This window comes from Haliotis rufescens, unplaced genomic scaffold, assembly GCF_023055435.1.
Source record: "Haliotis rufescens isolate VD_foot unplaced genomic scaffold, xgHalRufe1.0.p SCAF_22, whole genome shotgun sequence".
Classification (NCBI taxonomy): domain Eukaryota; kingdom Metazoa; phylum Mollusca; class Gastropoda; order Lepetellida; family Haliotidae; genus Haliotis; species Haliotis rufescens.
In genome coordinates this window covers 1,080,836-1,107,662 of record NW_025963913.1, presented here as the reverse complement: position 1 = coordinate 1,107,662, position 26,827 = coordinate 1,080,836, and the positions used below count along the sequence as shown (strand labels likewise).

Sequence of the window (26,827 nt, the reverse complement as noted above, 5' to 3'; positions counted from 1 at the left end):
GAAGTTTTTAAACTGTTCGTTCCTCCAGATGGTCGCAATTGATTGGTCATATCATACGCTGCGAAGAAACAGAGGATGCAATTGAAATGGTAGTCATGGAATAGTAGTCATGGAATAGTGGTCATGGAATAGTAGTCATGGAATAGTAGACATGGAATAGTAGTCATGAAATTGTAGTCATGGAATAGTATGCATGAAATAGTAGGCATGGAATAGAAGGCATGGAATAGAAGGCATGGAATAGTAGGCATGAAATAGTAGTCATGGGATAGAAGTCATGGAATAGTAGGCATGGAATAATAGGCATGGATTGTAGTCATGGAAAAGTAGTCATGAAAAAGAAATCATGGAATAGTAGTCATGGAATAGTAGTCATGGAACAGTAGGCATGAAATAGTAGGCATGCAAAAGTAGGCATGCAATAGTTGCATACACCTTTCGGTTTCTATATTCACATATGAGTATGTCACTCGTTTAGCCAAAACAAATGTTTCGTCTGTAATTTATAATACAGTATACGACTTCTTCCTTCCACTGTGTTGCCAAACGAACATATTTTTTAATAATTTCTTTACTTATCAGCAGCAGAATCTCTGCACTTGTACAGATCAGACGCCATTCAAACTTAACGTACAGTTTTTAGTTTCAACAAAATCAATAAATTCCCTATCTTGTCACTAGATTGTCTGGCCCATCACTTGATTGTCTTGATTCGTGTGCAGGCCGCCGTCGCATGGCTGGAGTACATCTGTGCGGCGTCAAGCAACATACACTTACTTTTTTATACAAATTGTGCAACAGGTAGGGCAGGACAGGCTTACCCTTGCCGCGAACACCTGGTGTCATCACTGATTTTCAGTGATCCATTCATATAATTTTCACCGCTATTTTACTCTTTATGCCAAATGGAATCTGTTTCGTCGGATAATTGAGACTGGTAATTCTCTCGCGTTTACGTTCTTTTTTTATATGGAAATATATAATAAACCGTGCTTAATTATTTTCAAGATGTCAAAGTTAGCTTCATCTGGAATCCCTGCAGAATAAGTTTACATATTCCCAGTTCTCTAGGGCTGCTGGTACAGTGTATTAGTTCCTCACTGAGTTTGAAAGTTCCGAGCACTAATACGACATTTTGTAAGTGTCGTGTGGTATTTATTAATGCTCACCGAGCTTATGAAAATATTGTGTACGGGTGCCATTATGATACACCTGTTTTCGGTTTACGTCCGCATTTAACTACTTGTGTTCCGATCAGATCTAATGGGACGAGTTTCGTCACAAATGGACGTGAGCGCCTCTGAAGCAAGACATACAAAGTGTTGACTATCCAGCACAGTACGCTCATTTGATAACGTTTAGTAAAAGGATACGGTTTCAACATCAACACTAAACATGCACATACCATTTGTTGCCGACAATGCACTCATTGTTAGCTATATGTGTATTGCGATACAGATCAGAGGTGAGATAGTTATGTATGTTGAACACAGTTACATAAACTACGATTGGAGAGAACAGCTCGCCGGATTCCAATCAACCCAAGTAATTCAAACTGCAGTTCGCATGGTATTGTAGATCTTGTATGGCGATCACCTGTACCTTCCTCCCTAGTGAGTTAGTGAGTGAGTTGGGTTTAACGCCGCTTTTAACAGTATTCCAGTTCTATCGCGGCGTGTCAGCTTAATGTGGGAGGAAAGCCCGAAGTGATGCAGGTCTCAGACGTTTACCACTTCGGTGAAACCCACGAGCACGGGTATGGTGCTGACAAACCTAGAAACATAATCGGGGCGAATCGGGATTCGAACCCACAATCATAGGTTTCTGGCGTGTCCAAGGGACGCAACTATGCACAGCGAATCGCGGCGCCTTAGACGACTGGGCCACCCGTGCCCCCCTTCTCTCTAGTGCATGGCTTGCTTTCAGCGAACTGTTTAAAACACTCTAATTGAGGTCACCCGAGGGCATTGTGCCATTATATACGTCAGCAGCTGACTGAAATTAAATCTATTAACAATTCACCAAGTACATGTGAACCTTGAGTAAATTTCAAACAGCTATTTGCATTTGTTATAACCTTTAGCCACTTGGAAATGTAGGTTATAAATACACAACATTTTCAAAAACCTTCAGTGGTTTGTTTTCAATAAGGTTCTTAATTCACAGAACTAAACGATATCTTGAACAAAACAATCCTTCTAACGAAATGTAAACATCAAGATCTTTAAATCCTCTTACCAAGGACAATCTGACATGTGTCATACAGACTCACAACATGGTGTCTCCCTCTTATTGTTGGCAATTCTTTGCGGGCCGTTTCATGTTCCCAGACCGTGTTTCTACTCAAACAATAACACAAACAGTCTAGAAGAGCTTGTCCCGGCCTATAGCTTAGCTTGTGTCTGGACATGTAGGCACATGGTCACCAGATGTCTCTACACGCCATGCTAACCAATCAATGGACGTCTGTGGTATGAATGACTGACACAGAGCTGTTCCGTCCAGGAACGTTACTGCATCCTGTAAACATTTATTTCAGGACAAGGCACACTCAAGCCACAAATATGCCCACCATACGATGAAAGGGACTGGTACATAGTATTGGGCTGTTGTTCTTGCTGGGCGGTGGGATATCCAAACGGTTAAAGCGCTCGCCCGCTCACCCTAGGCCTTGGTTCGATTCCTAACATGGGCAGAAACATGTATTTTGTTGGTATCCACCCCTACAGCCTCTTTGGCATATACACTAATATGTGCAGCTTCTATGAAATCTCACTATTATCAAGACAGGTAGTATCTAACATCTCGTACAGCTGCTATGAGATATACACTAAGAGGGCTGGTCAAAAACTCCTAAGCCTAACAAACAAAACCAACAATTATGAAAGTGCTTTTTGTTTTATTTTTCAACATAATCTTCATTCTTTTCAATGTACTTCTCATATCGATAGTGAAGCTTATTAATTCCAGTCAGGAAGACGGTTTTTTTAAGCCATCCTCAAAAACACATTCACGGCAGCTTTGAGATCATCGTTGTCGTCATAGCGATTTCCACGAAGGTGTTCTTTCAGTTTAGGAAACAGGTGGAAATCACTTGGTGCCAGGTCTGACGGGCATAGAGTGTGAGGAAGCTCTTCAACCCACATTGTCGCACAGCAGACTTTGCAAGTCGAGAGGTGTGAGAAGAGGCATTGCAATGAAATAGTAGAACTCTAGCAGTCAGCATTCCTCGCCGCTTTTCTTTGATAGAATCACTCGGGTGATGAAGCAAATCAGCATAGAAGGCAGCGGTGATCGTCTTTTGACTTTCTAAGTAATCAACAAGAATCACACTCTTTGCATCCCAGAATATATTCGCCATAACTTTCATCACTGATGTTGAAGACTTGAATTGCTTTGGTACCGTCGAAGACGTTTTGACTCTGGATCATAAGGGTCCTAAGACTCATGTTTCATTACCCGTTACTTATCTCTTTTTGAATGTGGCGAAATCCTCCTCAATTAGCTCTAAATTTTTTCTGGCAATGTCAGTTTTTTTCCCCTTAAGATTCGAATTTAGAAATGTTGACACCTTACGAGCAGATATCTTATTCATCTGTAAATGTTCATGAATAATAGTTTCAAGTTGAGGGGCGTCCTGGGTCATCATCAAGGCTTGTTCTCCCAGCCTTAAACCTAGCTGGCCAGCGTTTAACATTGGAATAGCAATGGCACTTATCCCCATACACTTGTGACATGCGGTCGAGAATTTCTTGGGGACTACTTTTCTCTAAAGTAAAAAACTTGATGACTGCTCAGTACTCGTTCTTTTCCATTTCTGAGTCCATTTGGAAGCCCATCACGTTCAAGACCGCCTCTGTGGTCTATTGGTAGAGCGTCCGCCCGGAGAGCGGAAGGTCCGGGGTTCGATCCCCTGCCGCGTTGTACCAAAAGACGTGGTATTTGTTGTTACCATGTCTGGCGCTCGGCATTGAGGGACTAAAACAAGGACTGGTCGGCTCGGAGTCAGTATACTGTGTCAGAGTGGGGTATTCATCTTAAACTGCGGCATGGTATATCAGTGAGCTAGCACTATAAATCGGCATCAGTCCGGATTAGTACAAGCAGCCACACACACACACGGGAATGCACGTCGCTATATAAGTGCAATAATCTTAGATGCGACGTTAAACCCCATTTCACCTCACCTCACCTCATCACATTGAACTGGCTATCACTAATACACACAAGGCCTCGACAGACCAAATACACTTGCAATGAACTACTCAAACAATGTACTACATTGACTAGTTCACTTTGTTATGGCACATAGTTAAATGTTAGTCAGGCTTAGAACATTTTGACCAACCCTCGTATTACAATGGCAGATAGCATATAACACGTCCCATTTTAATTCTGGAAACCCAAAAGTCCAGAAACTCTACGGTCTTTGCCCAGTCTCGGTTAAAGGTATTTACAAAATTAAACATGCCGTTTTCATGGGAACATACCAAGGAAGAAAAAATGAAAAAAAAATTGTTTAAAAACTCAATATTTAGACTATGTCGCCCATGGGCCTGCCCATGGGCGAAGTGTGGCCCATGGGCCTGCCCATGGGCGAAGTCTGGCCCATGGGTAGGCCCATGGGCAGGCCCATGGGCGAGAATATGTTCCTTTACTTAAAACTCATGTTTTTGTTTCGCAAATACATTTAATGTATTCATTCAAGTATCATGACACAAAATTTAATTCATTTTAACTTAATTCAAAGATTTTATAACGATATTGAAATATTTCGCCCATGGGCGAGAAAAAGTTTTGGCCCATGGGCGAGAATATGTTCCTTTACTTAAAACTCATGTTTTTGTTTCGCAAATACATTTAATGTATTCATTCAAGTATCATGACACAAAATTTAACTCATTTTAACTTAATTCAACGATTTTATAGCGATATTGAAATATTTCGCCCATGGGCGAGAAAAAGGTTTGGCCCATGGGCGAGTATATGTTCCTTTACTTAAAACTCATGATTTTGTTTCGCAAATACATTAAATGTATTTATTGAAGTATCATGACACAAAATTAAACTAATTTTTACTAAATTCAACGATTTTATAGCGATATTGAAATATTTCGCCCATGGGCGAGAAAAAGGTTTGGCCCATGGGTAGGCCCATGGGCAGGCCCATGGGCGAGAATATGTTCCTTTACTTAAAACTCATGTTTTTGTTTCGCAAATACATTTAATGTAGTCATTCAAGTATCATGACACAAAATTTAGCTCATTTTAACTTAATTCAACGATTTTATAGCGATATTGAAATATTTCGCCCATGGGCGAGAAAAAGGTTTGGCCCATGGGCGAGTATATGTTCCTTTACTCAAAACGCATGGTTTTTTTTCGCAAATACATTAAATGTATTTATTCAAGTATCATGACACAAAATTGAACTAATTTTTACTAAATTCAACTATTTTACGGCGTTATTAAAATATTTCGCCCATGTTTACGTCAGTCCCTTTCAAGCATCAACTAACTGTTTGCAAAGTATATTGTATCATGTGAAATATACTTTATATTATATCATTACATTACTATTTAAAAAGGGCATTTGGTTGGATGTTTCCTTTAGTTCTACAAATTTCACCTGTTTTACACATTGTAGCGATCTTTAATGAACCCGGCCTTACCTCTCAAAACGTTTTGACAGTTTATCATACGAATTCATGTGCGTGTACTCCAATTCATTGGAGTTATTTTCCACAACATTAAATTTTAGTTAGTTTCTATTTCATTTCCCATTTAATGTCCCGTTGATACATCACACTGGGCAATTACGTGACACCAGGTATGCAATATACAGGTACGCGTGCGCGTATTTTAATGAAAAAAACTATTCGTCTTTTATTGCATAACGTTTGGTTGAATATCTTACATTCTAACGAAATCTCGAAATAATTATTTAATAACATGCGGTTTCGAACTGACCAGTGGGAATTATGTTTCAATGCGATTGAGGAAAACGTGAGTGAATATTGTGACACTAAAGCAACTTTTAACTGCATTGTCACTTTTGGTATGAAAATGGTAACAGTTCAGAAAAAAAACAACAGCCTTCTTATGATAATTCTCATTGGTACGTGGTATCTAATTACAGTGTCGGCCTTATTTACAGGTGATTCTACAATACCTGCTCTCGGTCAATTACGATCTACCACACCACGCGTGAATAAACAGTTATGCAGGTGTTGCTGTGGGCAAATACCTAGCCTGAAAATGTTTATTTTTTTTAGGATACATGTTTTACAAATGTTCGTTGATATGTGGATATATTAAGCACAAAGACAAAAAAATGTTTATGAAAGATGAATTAGTGCCTTGATATATTCATCGAGATGTGTATCATCGTTTAATGGGGTCATTCAATAAACGTATGTTTGGAGGAGATATCAAAGGAGCCGCCCAATATACACAGTGTCGTCCGGTGAACTACCACCCCACCCTGTCCATTAGACTTATGTAATCGGTACACAAATCTATTTGATGCGGTGTCAGGAGTTTGAATTACGTCCGCCAGTTGTCACAGAAATCCTCAAAGTATAGAAACAATAAACAAGGTCAATCCGTACTAATTACCTAGTGACGCACGTAACAACGACTGTCAATAGGGAAAATGGTGAAAACAAGTTGAAATAGATTTTAATAAAACATTACTGTACTACATAACTCGCAAAAGCGGTGCCTAAAATTTTTGACCGTGTTATGTGTGTTGTAAACTGACGAATAGCAAGTAATTGTCATGCTGTACGCATGGTTCCATATACAAATTCAGTTATACAACCGGTATGAAACTGAGAACTGAGATACCAAGTACAACCTGCATTCACACACGGAAGCAATATACTTGTGTGTATGCCCTCTCCTCTAAAAAATGTATCACTAAAGTATTTGCATTGTAATAAATATAGTAATGATAAAACTTGGTAATTTGGTAGGTCTCCGACAGATATGATTTTCAGTTTTTTTACACCTTTGATTGATACGGATTACGTACCTGTAGTCTAGTCACTGTCTCTAATGTATCTGCTTGTTAGAAATTTCAAATGTCTTGTTATAGCACTGTTCCTAAAATACGGCAGTTTCTTTTATCGGGTATAAATAGTTGATTCGTCTTGTCACGCAGTCATTTTTTACTTGATCGAATGATTTCCACAAAAAATTACGGCAGAGAGTTTTGTATTTTATTATATTTTTAGAAGATTTTAGAAGATGCTTACATCACTGTATCTCAGAACGTAAAACTGATAACATTCAAACATGTAATTAGTACACAGTTAATTGTTACATATAATTTCCTGCATATTCCTTTTTGAACAAAAAGCCTACATGTATACTTATATCGGTGTCCACTGTTAAAAGGGTATTAGTGCAGTCAGCCATGGTAAATGGAGAGACAATAATAAGGTGATTAATTATAGTCTGTTGCAGAATATGCGGTATAAGTGTAGTCATTGATACATATACACATTACACATATACAGATGAAATACACGATATGATGCAGTGCAAGAACAAATTAAGATACGGTTTCTATTAAAAATAATTATACGATTTTGGATTTAATTAGCATGTTTAAATTTTCAGGCCAACACGGCTGAGATACAGCATCGGCATACTCAACTGGAGTTGTTTTCTGCCGGTCGTAAGTTCATTGTTTGACTGAGCACAGTCGTGTCGGGGTTGCGATATTTTCTTCTCTTTGTTGGCAGCCTGCCACCTGTCTGAATTTTGAGAAAGGTCTCAGCATGGGACTGTTAATTACTTCTTAATGATGTCTACAAGCTTACAAACTTGTAGATGTTGGGTGCGGTTAGGACCAAACTTTTTCAGCTCAGAGTGTTAGTGGTCCTGGAACCCATAGTGTCAAACAGGTTCTGCACAAAACGTCCATCAGATTCTACTGTTCAGCAACATTGTCACTGAATTTCAGAACTCTGGCATGATATAATAATCAAGGATTTCGAAGGTGAACGAGGGGAAAGGCAGACGCACGTGGATTTACCCTCAGGTTATTATTGTCTGGAGTTCACATTTTGGGGCATTTCATATACTAATTGAACAGAGTTCACCTGCACATGTCCACTTTAGTGATACAGACTGTAACCAAAAATGCAATGAGCCGTAGCTCTTAATCCCTTATAACAACGGTAACAACAACCAGGGTGAGGACACAGTAAGGTTAAACCGTGTCCAACAGACAATCTGAGGTGGCTATCTCCCATCAAGTCAGCTCTGTTTTTAAGCGCATAGTTATGTTTTTACATATTGAAATAAAAGGAATTTAAAAAATTATGTTTAACAAACCTACACATTACCAAATACAAAACTGTATAACCCTCTCTAGACTTCGTTCCAATTAACCTGGATCATTCAACTCGCTCGCGAAGGTCGTATGCGACTTTAAAGTGAATACGTCTACAGTGTACAAGTAACTTTTAACTGTATCATATAGACTTATGATAAGCAATTATTTTCGTTCCTAATTCGAATGAGCACATTCTGAGGCTAAATCTGCAAAAGGACAGATAAAATATTTCTTTGTACAATGCAAACGATACAAACGTAGCGGCTGATAATAGAGACAATGATTTAATAATCTGCAATATATCAAGTGTTCTCGTTCAATCTATTGTACATATTGAAGTGATTGTAAAGTTTCAAGGAGTACTAAAATGTTGTGGTATTATGAATGTATTTAGAATATGAATAGCGAAAAACAGTCACCATATCGGATGTACATGTATAACTTGTCTTCCAACACCACGCTTGTGCCGAGGCCCATGGTCATAAAACTAATCGGTCCCATAAAAGGAGCAAATAGTTTCGCAGATACTTCTTGCTATGGTTCACTCACAATTGTCAGACGACCTAATCATCAGTCAGACCAGTCAAGTGTGACCAGCGTACCTGCCTGGTTTTGGCTCCTAATTACTGAACTGCCCAATACTTTCATACTGTGGGCAAAGTAAGCGGCCTCGTTGAGTGATACAGACTAACCAGATTATGATTGTGTTTGTAAGTTGCGTTTAATCTGTGTCGGGTTGCAGTTGTTTTATTAGTCAAGACTAGGGGTAGTTTTTTCAATGAAACCTTTTAGCCGCTGAGTTTGTTTTGCATTCATTTCATTAAATACATTGTTAGGTAGAATAATAACACGTTATATGGATAAAACATCTCCCTAATCTGAGTATAATCTCACATGTACTCTAAGTACCGTACTATATTACTTTGCGGAGACACTGAGTATAATTTTTTAGTTGGCATTGTATGCTGTCTGAATGACTTTACACAAATCCCTGCATTCAATAGACCCGTGAAGATCTTCAACAAACCATTCTTTGCGTAAAAGGACGACAGCGCTTGTCGTAAGAAGCGACTACCGGGATCGGGTGGTCAGGCTCGCTGACTTGGTTGATGCATGTCATCGTATCCTAAATTGCGTGGATCGATGCACATGATGTCAATCACTGGATTGTCTGGTCCAGACTCGATTATTTACAGACCGCCGTCATACAGCTGAAATATTGCTAAGTGTGGCGTTATACAACTAACAAACAAACAAAACACAAAAAGAGAAAGTGTATGAGTACTAAAACTTGCAATAGATATGCGTACCCTACGTACACACATGTGTCCCATTCGACAGTCTACAACACACGAATAACTGTCAAACAAGTTTGGGTACCCTTTCTGTTCAGGCAAGTTATTTAGTTCGATAATTTTGTATTAAAATCCTTTTCAATTTGTTTTCATCCTTTTTCCCTATTCCATGCATGTTTATGTTGCTACATCTTATTGCTCATGTTTCCAAGTATCGTAAAACACTTTAATGTTTCTCCTTCTTAATCTAACGTTATAACATTTCCGGTCATTGCCATCATCTAATACACAAGAGATGATACCAAGACATATTTTATTCGGTTTTATGGTCTATGCGGTCTTACAATTGATTTTATTAGTCTTTAAATCTTATGTCTAGTAAATATTTTCACAAACAGGGCTGTTAACTGATATAAGGAATGTAACATCCAGTTGAGGACTGAATACGACGTACGTTAGTCTGGTAACGACATTTCTACAATTAATATTTTGAATAAGCCGTTAATACGCCAGTTGTGACAGGGATGATGGTATGGTAGATGTAGCAGACATATTGACAGCCGTTGTTACGCGAGTCACTAGGTTATTAGTACGGCATTGGCCTTGTTGATTGGTACTATACTTTCTGTGGCCACTGGCGGACGTAATTCAAACTCCTTCCACACTGACATCGCACCAAATATATTTGTGTACCGATTACATAACTCTTACTGACAGGGTAGGGTGGTAGTTCATGCGAAACGGACGACACTGTGTATATTGAGCGGCTCCTTTGATATCGCCTCACAACATACTTTTAATGAATGACCAATTAAACGATGATACACATCAGGATCGCGGAGAAAATACAAGCTTCGTTCGCGTTGAATATATATATCAAGGCACAAATTCATCTTTCATAAACTTTTTGTGTCTTGGTGCTTAATATATCCACATATCAACGAACATTTGTAAAACATGTATCCACAAAAATATACATGTACAGGCTAGGTATTTGCCCACAGCAACACCTGCATAACTGTTTATTCACGCGTGGTGTGGCAGATTGTAATTGACCGACAACAAGTATTGTAGAATCACCTGTAAATAAGGCCGACACTGTAATTAGACACAACGTACTAATGAGAATATGAGAATTATCATAAGAAGGCTGTTACGTTTTTCTTAACTATTACCATTTTCATACCAAAAGTGACAATGCAGTTAAAAGTTGCTTTGGTGTCACAGTATTCACTCACGTTTTCCTCAATCGCATTGAAACATAATTCCTACTGGTCAGTTCGACACTGCTTGTAATTAAATAATTATTTCGAGATTTCGTTAGAATGTAAGATATTCAGCCAAACGTTATGCAATAAAAGACGAATAGTTTCTTTCCATTAAAATGCGCGCACGCGTACCTGTCACGTAATTGCACAGTAATGTTGTACACGCACATGAATTCGTATGATAAACTGCCAAAACGTTTTGAGAGATAAGGCCGGGTTCATTAAAGATTTTGGGTGCGGTTAGGACCAAACTTTTTCAGCTCAGAGTGTTAGTGGTCCTGGAACCCATAGTGTCAAACAGGTTCTGCGAAATACGTCAATCAGATTCTACTGTTCAACAGCATTGTCACTGAATTTCAGAACATGATATAATAATCAAGGATTTCGAAGGCAAAACCTTTTCTCGCCCATGGGCGAAATATTTCAATAAATCTGTAAAATAGCTGAATTGAGTAAAATTGTGTTACATTATGTGCCATGAAAATAGTAAGAACACCTGCATGTATTTGCGAAACAAAAACATAAGTTTTAAGTAAAGGAAAATATTCTCGCCCATGGGCCAAACCCTTTTCTCGCCCATGGGCGAAATATTTTAATATCGCTATAAAATCGTTGAATTAAGTTAAAATGAGTTAAATTTTGTGTCATGATACTTAAATAAATACATTTAATGTATTCGCGAAACAAAAACATGAGTTTTAAGTAAAGGAACATATTCTCGCCCATGGGCCTGCCCATGGGCCTACCCATGGGCCAAACCTTTTTCTCGCCCATGGGCGAAATATTTCAATATCGCTATAAATCGTTGAATTAAGTTAAAATGAGTTAAATTTTGTGTCATGATACTTAAATGAATACATTAAATGTATTTGCGAAACAAAAACATGAGTTTTAAGTAAAGGAACATATTCTCGCCCATGGGCCTGCCCATGGGCCTACCCATGGGCCAAACCTTTTTCTCGCCCATGGGCGAAATATTTCAATATCGCTATAAAATCGTTGAATTAAGTTAAAATGAGTTAAATTTTGTGTCATGATACTTCAATAAATACATTTAATGTATTTGCGAAACAAAATCATGAGTTTTAAGTACAGGAACATATTCTCGTCCATGGGCCAAACCGTTTTCTCGCCCATGGGCGAAATATTTCAATATCGTTATAAAATCGTTGAATTAAGTTAAAATGAGTTAAATTTTGTGTCATGATACTTCAATAAATACATTTAATGTATTTGCGAAACAAAATCATGAGTTTTAAGTACAAGAACATATTCTCGCCCATTGGCCAAACCTTTTTCTCGCCCATGGGCGAAATATTTCAATATCGTTATAAAATCGTTGAATTAAGTTAAAATGAGTTAAATATTGTGTCATGATACTTGAATGAATACATTAAATGTATTTGCGAATCAAAAACATGAGTTTTAAGTAAAGGAACATATTCTCGCCCATGGGCCTGCCCATGGGCCTACCCATGGGCCAGACTTAGCCCATTGGCAGGCCCATGGGCCACACTTCGCCCATGGGCAGGCCCATGGGCGACATAGTCTAAATATTGAGTTTTTAAACAATTTTTTTTTCATTTTTTCTTCCTTGGTATGTTCCCATGAAAACGGCATGTTTAATTTTGTAAATACCTTTAACCGAGACTGGGCAAAGACCGTAGAGTTTCTGGACTTTTGGGTTTCCAGAATTAAAATGGGACGTGTTATATAATATTACGTACAGCTGCTATGAGATATACACTATTACCATGGCAGGTAGTATATAACATCACATACAGCTGCTGTGAGAAAATGCACTATTACCAAGATAGTGGCAGGTAGTATATAACATTACGTACAGCTGCTATGAGATATACACTATTACCATGGCAGGTATTATATAACATCACATACAGCTGCTGTGAGAGAATGCACTATTACCAAGATAGTGGCAGGTAGTATATAACATTAAGTACAGATGCTATGAGATATACACTATTAACATGGCAGGTATTATATAACATCACATACATCTGCTGTCAGATATACACTATTACCATGAGAGGTAGCATATAACATTACATACATCTGCTGTCAGATAGACACTATTACCAAGAGAGGTAGCATATAACATTACATACATCTGCTGTCAGATAGACACTATTACCAAGAGAGGTAGAATATAACATTACATACATCTGCTGTCAGATAGACACTATTACCAAGAGAGGTAGCATATAACATTACATACATCTGCTGTCAGATAGACACTATTACCAAGAGAGGTAGCATATAACATTACATACATCTGCTGTCAGATAGACACTATTACCAAGAGAGGTAGCATATAACTTTATGTCCAACTGCTATGAGGTATACACTATTTTCATGAAATGTATTATAAAACATCACGCGCAGCTGTTTTGCGATATACTCTATTATAACATCACGTACAGCTGCTATAAGATATACACTATTACCATGACAGGTGATATATAACATCATGTACAGCTGATTGTGTTACAGCCTCCTCGCGTCACGTCTCTGCACGTCACCTCCCAGATCAAGTACCGCTTCGCCTCCACCCGCATCACCAGTAAGCTCGCCAACGACGGCGGACTTCCAAGCGAGGCCGTGTTTGATGTCATCATTCCTAGTGAAGCCTTCATATCAAACTTCTCACTGTAAGATTGATATATACGTTCATATGTTTCCACGTGCCCCTGTAACCAACCATACAACTATAGATATCACCTATCCGAGCCATCTGTCCTTGTAAATCTAATCAAACAACTACATATATCACCTATCCGAGCCATGTGTCCTTGTAAATCCAATCAAACAACTACATATATCACCTATCCGAGCCCCGCGTCCTTGTAAATCCAACTAAACAACTATATATATCACCTTTCCGAGCCACGTGTCCTTGTAAATCCAATCAAACAACTACATATATCACCTTTCCGAGCCACGTGTCCTTGTAAATCCAATCAAACAACTATATATATCACCTTTCCGAGCCACGTGTCCTTGTAAATCCAATCAAACAACTACATATATCACCTATCCGAGCCCCGCGTCCTTGTAAATCCAACTAAACAACTATATATATCACCTATCCGAGCCATGTGTCCTTGTAAATCCAATCAAACAACTACATATATCACCTATCCGAGCCACGTGTCCTTGTAAATCCAATCAAACAACTATATATATCACCTTTCCGAGCCACGTGTCCTTGTAAATCCAATTAAACAACTACATATATCACCTATCCGAGCCACGTGTCCTTGTAAATCCAACTAAACAACTACATATATCACCTAACCGAGCCATGTGTCCTTGTAAATCCAATCAAACAACTACATATATCACCTTTCCGAGCCACGTGTCCTTGTAAATCCAATCAAACAACTATATATATCACCTTTCCGAGCCACGTGTCCTTGTAAATCCAATCAAACAACTACATATATCACCTTTCCGAGCCACATGTCCTTGTAAATCCAATCAAACAACTACATATATCACCTAACCGAGCCATGTGTCCTTGTAAATCCAATCAAACAACTATATATATCACCTATCCGAGCCATGTGTCCTTGTAAATCCAATCAAACAACTACATATATCACCTTTCCGAGCCATGTGTCCTTGTAAATCCAATCAAACAACTACATATATCACCTTTCCGAGCCACGTGTCCTTGTAAATTCAATCAAACAACTACATATATCACCTATCCGAGCCACGTGTCCTTGTAAATCCAATCAAACAACTATATATATCACCTATCCGAGCCACGTGTCCTTGTAAATCCAATCAAACAACTACATATATCACCTATCCGAGCCACGTGCCCTTGTAAATCCAATCAAACAACTATATATATCACCTATCCGAACCACGTGCCCTTGTAAATCCAATCAAACAACTATATATATCACCTATCCGAACCACGTGCCCTTGTAAATCCAATCAAACAACTATATATATCACCTATCCGAGCCACGTGTTCTTGTAAATCCAATCAAACAACTATATATATCACCTATCCGAGCCACGTGTTCTTGTAAATCCAATCAAACAACCATATATATCACCTATCCGAGCCACGTGTTCTTGTGAATCCAATCAAACAACTATATATATCACCTATCCGAGCCACGTGTTCTTGTAAATCCAATCAAACAACTATATATATATATATTTTACCTATGCGACACGTGTCTTTTGTAATGCCAACAACTCAACTGCATATATCCCCCACTTTACTTGCGTCTGTGTATATCACCTAGGCTACACGTGTCTTTGTAATTCCAACCAGGCAACTGTAAATATCACTTGTGCGATCCACGTGTCCTTGTAAATCCAACCACACAACTATATAAAATCATAAGCGACACGAGTCCTTTGTGTATTGTGTGTGGCAGTAGACAGATGTACATGAACCACACACAAATCTACCAGTTTATCGCACTCCTTGGCCTTGACCTATCACATCAATAATACCCTGTGCAGTGTATCACAGCAATAATACCCTGTGTAGTGTATCACATCAATAATACCCTGTGTAGGGTATCACATCAATAATACCCTGTGCAGTGTATCACATCAATAATACCCTGTGTAGTGTATCACATCAATAATACCCTGTGCAGTGTATCACAGCAATAATACCCTGTGTAGTGTATCACATCAATAATACCCTGTGTAGGGTATCACATCAATAATACCCTGTGCAGTGTATCACATCAATAATACCCTGTGTAGTGTATCACATCAATAATACCCTGTGCAGTGTATCACAGCAATAATACCCTGTGTAGTGTATCACATCAATAATACCCTTTGCAGTGTATCACATCAATAATACCCTGTGCAGTGTATCACATTAATAATACCCTGTGTAGTTGTCACATCAATAATACCCTGTGTAGTGTATCACATCAATAATACCCTGTGCAGTGTATCACACCAATAATACCCTGTGTAGTGTATCACATCAATAATACCCTGTGCAGTGTATCACAGCAATAATACCCTGTGTAGTGTATCACAGCAATAATACCCTGTGTAGTGTATCACATCAATAATACCCTGTGAAGTGTATCACAGCAATAATACCCTGTGTCGTGTATCACATCAATAATATCCTGTGTAATGTATTATTCCATTATTATCCAACATAATTTGTCAGAAAATAACAGAAACACATGTACAATTCAAATAAGGACTGACTACAGGTCTCGCGTTGTTTTCAGGGAGATAGACGGCAAGACGTACACAGGAGTTGTACGGGAGAAGACCTCCTCCAGCAGTGTACGCATAAAGACCAGGCGACGTGGCCCGTCAGCAGACAACCAACACAAGATCAGGTAGGCTGCCTTGCATCCTCACGAGCCTCTTGTTCCGTGTTCTTGTAAGTCTATAGTGTTAGTGTCTGATATCTGCCTGGTGATGAGCATGGATGCATATTAGCAATATAACGTCAGGGGACAACCGCAGGGGAACAAATGAGCTCTGTCTTCAGGCCTCAGACCAGGGCGCACTTGCACAAAGCGATCTTAGCGCTAAGATGGTCGTAACTCCCATTCATTTAAATTGGCTTACAATAGTCGTAGCGCTAAGATCACTATGTGCAATAGGGCCCGACAGTGACAGTACTTGCCGACTGTATCTCATGTTGTATCATCCACCACTAATGTTGCAGACCACGGGATACAAACCGCTTCACAATTGGCGTTGACATTGCACCAATGTCCGTAGCGACGTTCCACCTGACTTATCAAGAGGTACTTCAACGCCGACTGGGAACATACAAGCAGGTGACGTACATCGACCCTGGCCACCCCGTACCCGACCTTAGGGTGGATGTGACAATCCAGGAGTCACGTGACCTCACTTACCTCAAGGTTCTACCTATCAAAAACAGCAACTTTGTGACCGACGTCGATATAACTGGTCAGTTCTTCAGTTAGACCTTATATATACAGTCACACATACGCAAGCCTGCAAATCGATTAAACTTTATAGCACAACTGCACTTTTAATGTATATATATTATATATATATATATATATATGTGTGTGTTTGTGTAGGCGTGTGAGTTCGACCCGGGTTCGATTCCCGACATGGGTACAATGTGTGAAGCCCATTTCTGGTGTCCCCCGCCGTGATATTAAACTCACTCACTCACTCACTTTATGTGTCGGCGTGTGCGTTCTTGTGCCACCGATGTATCTGAGGAGGTCATGAATAGTGGGCAACACGAAAACCATTGTCTTAGACCCAGTGTGTATACGTAGACACTTTGGGATCAGCATTAACGTCAACTAACACAATGTCATAAAACAATTCATCGATGAAAAAAGTATCAAATTCAACGTTAGAAATTGAAGGCATAAACTTTTCCCAATTCAAAGAGATCGACGCCGAGTCTATGGTGACCATGCCGACTAGGAACACAGCCTACATTCGCTACCAGCCGTCCATTGCAACTCAACAGAACGCCAGCGCAGGAGACCTCCCGGCATCCCTTGTTGTAGAGTATGACGTCAGTAGGGGCAAGGATGCAGGGGATGTTCTTGTATGTATAACTGTAGTATGTGTAGTATGTGTAGTATGTGTAGTATGTGTAGTATGTGTAGTATGTGTAGTATTGCGGCGCTTAATCTGATAATCCAGCATTACCACTGCAGGACATCGTCATGAAAGTACCAGAGAACATACAAACAAAAACTTACATTTTCAAATAATGGCTTTCTTTCTTGGTCCTGCTTATTACACACATCGAAAATATGTTATTTCATACTTCAGGTATTGAATAACTAGCTCCCGGTATGTGACATAGTGTTCTAAAACTATAACACACACACACACACACACACACACACACACACACACACACACACACACACACACACACACACACACACACGCATGCACGCTGGCACGCACGCACGCACGCACACGCACACACACACACACACACACACACACACACATATATATATATATATGTATAAATACATACCTACATAAATACATACAAATATAATTAATCTGCAAGAAATATCATGTTACCTGGGTTGAAGTCTAGAAAGTATTCATTAAGGTGTAATAACGACTGTGGTTAAACGTTCAATCATTTCGTTTCAGGTTGTCAACGGTTATTTTGTCCATTTCTTTGCACCCAAGATTGACAATGCTGTGTCGAAGGACATTCTTTTCATTCTGGATACAAGCTCGTCCATGGCCATTCGGAAGATGCAACAGCTTAAGCTCGCCATGACAGGCATCCTGCAGGATCTTCGAGTCGGCGACCGCTTCAACATCCTCGAGTTCAACACCCAGGCGGACTTCTGGCAGGACAACCAGCTGCTTTCTGTGTCCGATGAGAATGTCAAAACAGCTGTTGACTATGTGACTAACCTTTACTCTAATGGAGGTAGGATCATGCTCCAATATGCAGATTACTTCCAAGGCGTGTGTGAATGTGCTTTCACACAGTTGTCAATAATGTTGCAGCAAGCATGGCGTCGTTTATACCTGTGTACAGAGCCAAATAAACCTGTGGTTTGATCACAAAACCGTTCAAAATACAAGAAATGCCACTATAAGCAGTAGTTCTTTTTTTTATAATTTATTGTCTTTGTTGCATTTTACATAAGTGGCGCATACATATTAGACTTGTCTCTACATTTTCTAAAATAGTAAATGACAGCTTGACCAAAACTTATTAAACATGTTAACATTCGAATTCAAAGTTGCTGCATATTTAGTTCAGTTGTAATAGTCGGAAAGCTTCCGTTGGATGTCTTTGAAATCTGGCTTTTTATGTTGTATTCTTTTATTAAATATGTAATATTTTAATATATTTATCATTATTTTTAGAGGAGAATTGTGTCTTTGGGTGTAACCCAGGAAAACTATTTCCTCAGATATATTTGTATTTAGCCAGACTTTCAAATCGTTCCAAAGAGGGCGAACACAGGCGCATTCCCAAAATACGTGAAACACAGACTCGTTCTCTTTAGAACAGTAACTGCACAAATCACTTTCCACGTATCCCATTTTATAAAGACGTGAGCAGTAGTCTTGGTTGTCATGGCATGTCAGGTCGAATTGGGAGGACAAACCAATTCGATGTAGGGCGTTTTCGAATTTTGATATTCACGATCAAAGATTCTGGCTGGCAACACTTATTAAAGCTTTATTAATGTGATTCATATAATTCTATGTAAGCATTGGATATCGTATTTGTTTCGCTAAAGCATTGTTTCTCTCTTGTCCTCAGCTACAAACATCTATGAAGCGCTGGTCAACGGTTTAGAGTTCATGAATCAGCACGCAAGCGAAAACAGGTCACTTTTAATTTTCTTGACCGATGGACAAGCTTCTACGGGAGTTACTGGTAATGAAGCTATCTTGTCGAGCGTTAGATCTCGTAACATCTACGAGATTCCGATTTATAGCCTTGCCTTCGGGGACGACGCTGATTGGTCGTTCGTGAAAACAGTCGCCATTCAGAACAATGGCGTGGGGAGAAGAATCTACGAGGAATCGGACGCTGCTCTTCAGATTACTGATTTCTACAAAGAAATCGCGACTCCCATTCTAAGCGGAGTAGAATTTACATATTTAGAAGATGCAGCAAATGAGACAACGGTGACCAAATCGTCCTTCAAAAATCTGTTCAATGGTTCTGAGGTTGTGGTTGCTGGGCAACTGGCCAAAGATGATGTAGGTGTTCTCTCCCTTGTTGTCAGCGGTAACAATGACGGTGAAATTGTCGACTTAAAACTCAAAGCCGGTGTAGAAGAACTTATTCCAGCTGATGAAACTGCCAGGGAAATTGAAATGACACCTTTCGAGGAGGTAACGGAAAAGATATGGGCGTATCTGACCATAAAGGATCTTATCAGACAGTACGAAGGTGCAATGGATCAAAGCCAAAAAGAAATTCTGAAGAAAAAGGCAGTGGAAATGTCCCTTAAGGTAACTTTTTTTTGTAAAGATTATAGGAAACGTGCCGTGTTTGAGCCGTTAATAGTTCACTGACGTTTTCTTTTAATAGTAAGTCGTTAACACAAGCCTATGATTAAGGCGGTAAAGTATAATGGACTGAAATGCTTTTTGCAGATTGTGGCTTTTTGTCGTTATTATGTATCCTTTTTCGGGTGTTGCCAGTTGAGTTTGGGGTGTACATGCTACTGGAGAACATATACTTGAATGCATATCAAGTGATTGCAGTTATATTACGTCGGTTTGGACATTATCGGAAACAGATGAACCCGTTATTAATACCGAATGCAATGATCGGAGATACGGCCACACTGAATCCAATCAGGAACACGTCGAATTTCAACCACGTGATCGTGGTACCCGGGTATCTCTCTCTCTCTCTCTCTCTCTCTCTCTCTCTCTCTCTCTCTCTCTCTCTCTCTCTCCCTCCCCTCGCTCTCTCTCTCTCCCCCTCCCTCTCTCTCTCCCTCTCTCTCTCTCTCTCTCTCACCGAGTCTGACCACCCGATCCATTTGGTCGCCTCTAACACCAGTTCTAACCAGGAATCCCCAGAGGGACTATAACGAACATGGGGTAGTGAGGACCAATGTATTCTGCTCCGGAATCGCCACGGGTGAATAGTATTAAGAATAAAAGTATAGGCAATACAACAATCTTGTTTTGTTTATTGGGTACACGACACGGTGGTATATATGCGTGCTATTGCTGTGTTTTTGCAGTATAATCTCGTCACCCCACTGACGTCGATGGTTGTGATACAGTTCGATGGTGACGTACTTGAGGAGCGCCCCCTGCAGGAGGAAAGCGATGCAGCTGAGGGTCAGACTAGAACTCATGACACACTTTTTTATAAATAGCTAAAAAAGTATACAGATGTCCTAGTTCTGGTTATTTGATGGTACCGTCGCTGCTTTAAACACATACTGTTTCGTAAATACTATAATTTAAATGAAGCATCATTCCTTGAAATGCATGCAAAATAAACTCTACGATCAACTAAAGCGATCAAAGAAATTTGGAAATCATAATCAAAATATTTGGGTAAACCAATATTTCTTAAAGCAGAGACTAATATTGTCTTTTGATAACATTAAGGTTTTTTACTGCTTTAAATCACTTTGCAGTATGATGCATTAATATCATTGAATAGATGGGACTGCAAATGCAAAAATGATTTAACGTTTATCTCTTTCTAGTGTTTTTTGTCATAAAAGGGGGCACGGGTGGCCCAGTCGTCTAACGCGCCGCGATTCGCTGTGCAGAGTTGCGTCCCTTGGGCACGCCAGAAACTTATGATTGTGGGGTCGAATCCCGGTTCGCCTCGATTATGTTTCTAGGTTTGTCAGCACCATACCCGAGCTCGTTGGTTTCACCGAAGTGGTAAACGTCTGAGACCTGCATCACTTCGGGCTTTTCCCCCACATTAAGCTGACGTACACGCCGTGATGTAACTGGAATATTGTTAAAAGCGGTGTTAAATCAAACTCACTCACTCACTCACTCACTCACTCACTCACTGATGTTACTAAAGCGAAAAGTAGGCGTTCATGTTTAAATGTTGCAGATGCGGGCGGCCGGGGTGGTTGGAGTAGCAGAGGTAGGCGTGCATACACGTGTAATAATTTTATCCCTAATCGCCTGTAACTTCAACATGTGTAAGTATTTATATGCGATAGGTAGTTGGACCGTTAACCATGAGACCCGAGTTACATTCCCCGCTCTGGCACAATGTGTGAAATCTCTTCTAAGTGTGCTCGTATGACTGAACTGTTGGTTAACATTTGTGTTGCGATTAGTGTTGTCGTTATAATTATCTCACATTATATCTTTTAGTAATTTTGCGTTAAAATGTTTTGGTAGAATATTGATAGGAATGGCCACAACTCCCCATCTCCGTGATACCATGTGCTTCCGGAGCGGTGGGGTAGCCTAGTGGTTAAAGTTTGGTTTGTTGTTTAACGCTGCACCTTTATCATTTTAATTATCATTTGATCCAAAATGAACAAGTCTCTCTCTCACTACTCATTATCCATATGTTCCCCTTTTGTCTCTGACGCAACAAGAACCACTTGTAATGGACTCGTGGAAGGGGTTAACCCCACTATGATGTGGGATATCATTTGTTTTGTTTGTTTGTTGTTTAACGCCGCACTCAGCAATATTCCAGCTATATGACGGCGGTCTGTAAATAATCCAGTCTGGACCAGACAATCCAGAGATTGAAAACATGAGCATTGTTCCACGCAAAAGAGATACGATGACATGCATCAACCGAGTCAGCGAGCCTGACCACCCGATCCCGTTAGTCGCCTTTTACGACAAGCATAGTCGCCTTTTACGGCAAGCATGGGTTGTCGAAAACATATTTTACCCCGGATCGGTCTAGTGGTTAGAGCGTTCTCCCTTCACGCCGAAGACCTAGGTTCGATTCCCCACATGGGAACAATGTGTGAAGCCCATTTATGGTGTCCCCTGCTGTGATTGGAATAGTGCTAAGTGCGGCGAAAAACCATGCTCGCTCGCTCACTCACTCACTCACTCACTCACTCACTCACTCACTCACTCACTCACTCACTCACTCTCTCACTCACTCACTCACTCACTCACTCACTCACTCACTCACTCACTCACTCACTCACTCTGTGTTTTTCTTCAGGTGGGAGGGACCCGCACTTCATGCTGAAGACGGCATGGCTAGATGATCAGTTGTGTTTCGACGTCACTGGCAAGCCGCACGATGTGTTCCAGATCATCAAGGATCCGCTGCTCGGTACTTCATTGTGGCCTCGTGTTTATAATGAGCTTATCATATTCATTATAATAATATTTTTGTAATTATTTTGGGACATATTAATATTGATGCAAATGTTTGAGAATAACGCTTGAGTAAGCAGATAATCTATATTGCGATAGCAGAAAATATACCTGTATATAATGTTAGCAGATAATCTCGGTGCTAATAGCAGATAAGCTATGTGATAATAGCAGATAAGCCATGTGATGATTAATCGGGTTTTGTGTAAGTACGTATGTGGACTTCTTTCATGTAAGGGTGGTCGGGTAGCCTAGTGGTTAAAGCGTTCGCTCGTCACGCCGAAGACCCGGGTTCGATTCCCCAAATGGGTACAATGTGTGAAGCCCATTTCTGGTGTCCCCCGCCTTGATATTGCTGGAATATTGCTAAAAGCAGCGTAAAACCATACTCACTCACTCACTCACTCACTCACTCACTCACTCTTTCATGCAAGAATAAAACAATACAGTAATCATATTTTTATTGATAGTATGCCTATACCATCATGGGGAACGGTTGGCCATTCTCTGTGTTGATCCTCTGGTCGTGAGTTCGAATCCCAAAGTAGTCTTGATTATGGATGACCAAGTAAATAAGCTTAGGTAACGCTTAACTGGCTATGGGAGAATCCAGATAGTGCTCAGATTATGGCAATGGTCTGTGAGGATAACACCGTGCCCTTCTTAACTTTGAGCTTTCCTCCCACAACGTGTTCTATTGTCGTAGTATCACTGAAACAGTTCCATATTGTCTTCACTCTAACGACTTTTCTCCAGGTTTGACTATCAACATCCAGGTGAACAGAGGCCACAGCACGGGAAGGACATACATTGTCAAGGTCGGCATCATTCTTGACGGCCTGACGCTGACGGCGACGCGAGATGACATCAGGGTGAACAGGTGGAGGCATACGTGGGCTGATGACATTCTCCACAAGATGCCCAAAGCTGTCATCATCAGCCAGCACAACGTGAGGTCGGTGAAGGTCGGGCTTGAGGGAGGCTTCAGTGTCGTCATCTTCAAGCATGTCCCCAGCAACTCTGGGGCTGGGGAGGAGTTTCTCAACATTGAGCTTGATAAAGAAGGGAAACTTTCCAGAAACACCACAGGGCTGCTTGGTACGTGACATTCATGAGTCATATATTATAAGATGGGTAGGTGTGATAGAGTATTAATTAATGTTGTCAGAATACTTCATTAACTTTGTCATAAAGCTATGTCTACCCCGTGACCATATAAATAACGTATCCCGTATCTGTATCCCGTCACCATCTTAATAAATTAGCAATGCGTACCCTTTAAACAGCTCAATAATGTTGCAATATCTACCCCGTGACCATCTTATAAATGTAGCTATTTTTACCCAGTGGCCACCATAACAGGGTAGACATATGTTCCCCGTGACCACCTAAATAGTGTAGCTATGACTACCCCGTGACCACATTGATAATGTAGCGATGTGTGCACTGTGACCATCTAACCAATGTTCCCATCTGTACACCATGGCCGCATAAATAGTGTTCTTATGTGTACCCCGTGACCACCTGAAGAATGTACAGATGTGTACCCCGTGACCACCTGAAGAATGTACAGATGTGTACCCTGTGACCACCTTAATAATCTACCTACATGTACACTGTGACCATCTCAATAATTTAGCTATGTACAGCCCATGACCACCTTATTCATGTAGCGAGGTACACCCCATGACAAAGTAGCTATGTGTGACCCATGACAAACTAGCTATGTGTGACCCATTACAAACTAGCTATGTGTACATTGTAAGCAGCTAGCTATGTGTGCCCAGTGACAAACTAGCTATGTGTGACCCATGACAAACTAGCCATGCGTACCCCGTGACCAACTAGCACTGTGTACCCATCACCAACTAGCTATGTGTACCCGTCAACAACTAGCACTGTGTACCCGTCACCAACTAGCTATGTGTACCCGTCACCAACTAGCTGTGTGTGACCCATCACCAACTAGCTATGTGTACCCGTCACCAACTAGCAATGTGTACCCGTCACCAACTAGCTATGTGTACCCGTCACCAACTAGCTATGTGTACCCGTCACCAACTAGCTATGTGTACCCGTCATCAACTAGCTATGTGTATCCGTCACCAACTAGCTATGTGTACCCATCACCAACTAGCTATGTGTACCCGTCATCAACTGGCTTTATGTATCCGTCAGCAACTAGCTATGTGTACCCGTCACCAACTAGCTATGTGTACCCGTCACCAACTAGCTACAATGTATGTGTACCCGTCACCAACTAGCTATGTGTACCCGTCAACAACTAGCTATGTGTACCCCGTCACCAACTAGCTATATGTACCCCGTCACCAACTAGCTATGTGTACCCGTCACCAACTAGCAATATGTACCCGTCACCAACTAGCTATGTGTACCCGTCACCAACTACATATGTGTTCCCCGTCACCACCTAACTATATGTACCCGTCACCAACTAGCTATGTATACCCCGTCACCAACTACCTATGTGTACCCGTCACCAAGTAGCTATGTATACCCCGTCACCAACTAGCAATGTGTACCCGTCACCAACTAGCTATGTGTACCCGTCACAACTAGCTATGTGTACCCCGTCACCAACTAGCAATGTGTACCCGTCACCAACTAGCTATGTGTACCCGTCACCAACTAGCTATGTGTACTTGCAGGCCAGTTCGTTCACAAGAGACTGATCATGAAGCGCCCGAGGAGAGTTGGGGACAAGATTGTGTCGCAGCTGGAACTCCATACACACAAACGTGTGGTCCGGGGTCTCGCAGAATTGCAAATGAGACGAGATCCAATCTTCGAGACAATGTCTCGGTGTTGGGAGGTGCATCCTGGGAAGGGTGCCTTTGCACTGTCACAAAAACATTTCTTAGTAAAAAATATCAAATCCAAATGACGCTCAACAAGACAAGACTTGTGTGTAAAACATATTCACGGAGAATAGTGATGGTAGAGATATGATTCAGCAGGTATGTATTCATAGTAAGTCCTACGCTATGCCATATTTATACATTTGACTTCAGAGCAATTAGCTAGGGGTCATTCAGGGGCGTCGGTTTCAACCAACTGCATGCCGATGATATTTAGCCATGATGACGTGACACGTCACGGTGACGTGACACGTCACGGTTTGGTCCACGTATCTGTGATTCATGTAATATTGTAATCATACTTCACTCTAGGGCCCAATGAATATTCACATTATATGGCCCTCCGGTTATTACACCATTGTTACCACTGTAAATAGTGACCATGCGCAAGGACACCAATATGTAGGTGTTTATCACTACAGGACGACGTCAGCACAGAGCACCAGTACTGATTATAATTGACATCCGTATTGTAATCATTGTTCGTGTACTACTGCAGTTGTCATTACTCTAGAGTACGCATCGTGTATGCCCCTTCCGTGCAGCGAGATATAAGGCTCAGATACATGCTGAATGTGTATAGTGTATACTTGTACAAGAAGAATGTGAGCACAAAGTTGAAAAAGAACAATATTTTGTGCTTTAATACTTTGCTCTGACCGTTTTATTTCCTTGTCATCCTGTGCATTCGAACAGAAGTCTATTTGAAGGATTACTTATGTAGATGTTGACTAAATGAAACTTTTTTATGGATAGCAATTTCTTTTTTTCTTTGTACGACGTTTCAGAGCTACGTCTTGGCCCTTGTTGATGAAGGAACACAAAGTAGCTCTGAAACGTCGTACAAAGAATAAAAGAAGTTGCTATCCATGAAAATGTGTCGTGTATTCATGTTCTTCCAACTTCTAAATGCCTATCAAAGATGTTATGTAGATGTTGTTACTGGCAAGGTATTGAATGTAACATTATATAAACATATGTAAAATAATACTGACTTGTTTTGATAAATAAATCAAGTTCTTCGGCTATCGCTCATCAAATATTGATGTGTCATAATATTCTAAACTGTCTGGCAAAAGAAGGTATTCACCCATGGTGGTGCACGTGGCTAGAATGAAACAAACAAGAAATGGTTATTCGATGGTGATGTATTTCATACGGTCGTCATAGATGTACGGTGGCCCATAAGGGACATGGAGTCTGTTTTTC

General features: G+C 40.3%; 1 protein-coding gene across 2 annotated transcripts in view; it reads left to right on the top strand.

The window, feature by feature from the left end:
* Window positions 1-26,606, top strand: part of LOC124116600 (inter-alpha-trypsin inhibitor heavy chain H3-like) — a 35,788-nt gene extending 9,182 nt beyond the window's left edge. The window contains exons 2-12 of one of the 2 annotated variants that reach the window (XM_048401403.1): window positions 13,407-13,579; window positions 16,163-16,276; window positions 16,612-16,862; window positions 17,324-17,487; window positions 18,060-18,348; window positions 19,198-19,898; window positions 20,645-20,744; window positions 21,490-21,522; window positions 22,582-22,695; window positions 23,496-23,837; window positions 25,409-26,606. In XM_048401403.1, coding sequence (XP_048257360.1) covers window positions 13,407-13,579; window positions 16,163-16,276; window positions 16,612-16,862; window positions 17,324-17,487; window positions 18,060-18,348; window positions 19,198-19,898; window positions 20,645-20,744; window positions 21,490-21,522; window positions 22,582-22,695; window positions 23,496-23,837; window positions 25,409-25,644 — 2,517 coding nt within the window. In that variant the 3' untranslated portion in view covers window positions 25,645-26,606. The remainder of the gene's footprint in view (window positions 1-13,406; window positions 13,580-16,162; window positions 16,277-16,611; window positions 16,863-17,323; window positions 17,488-18,059; window positions 18,349-19,197; window positions 19,899-20,644; window positions 20,745-21,489; window positions 21,523-22,581; window positions 22,696-23,495; window positions 23,838-25,408) is intronic. The other variant, XM_048401404.1, reaches the window with a different exon arrangement.
* Window positions 26,607-26,827: the final 221 nt, after the last annotated feature.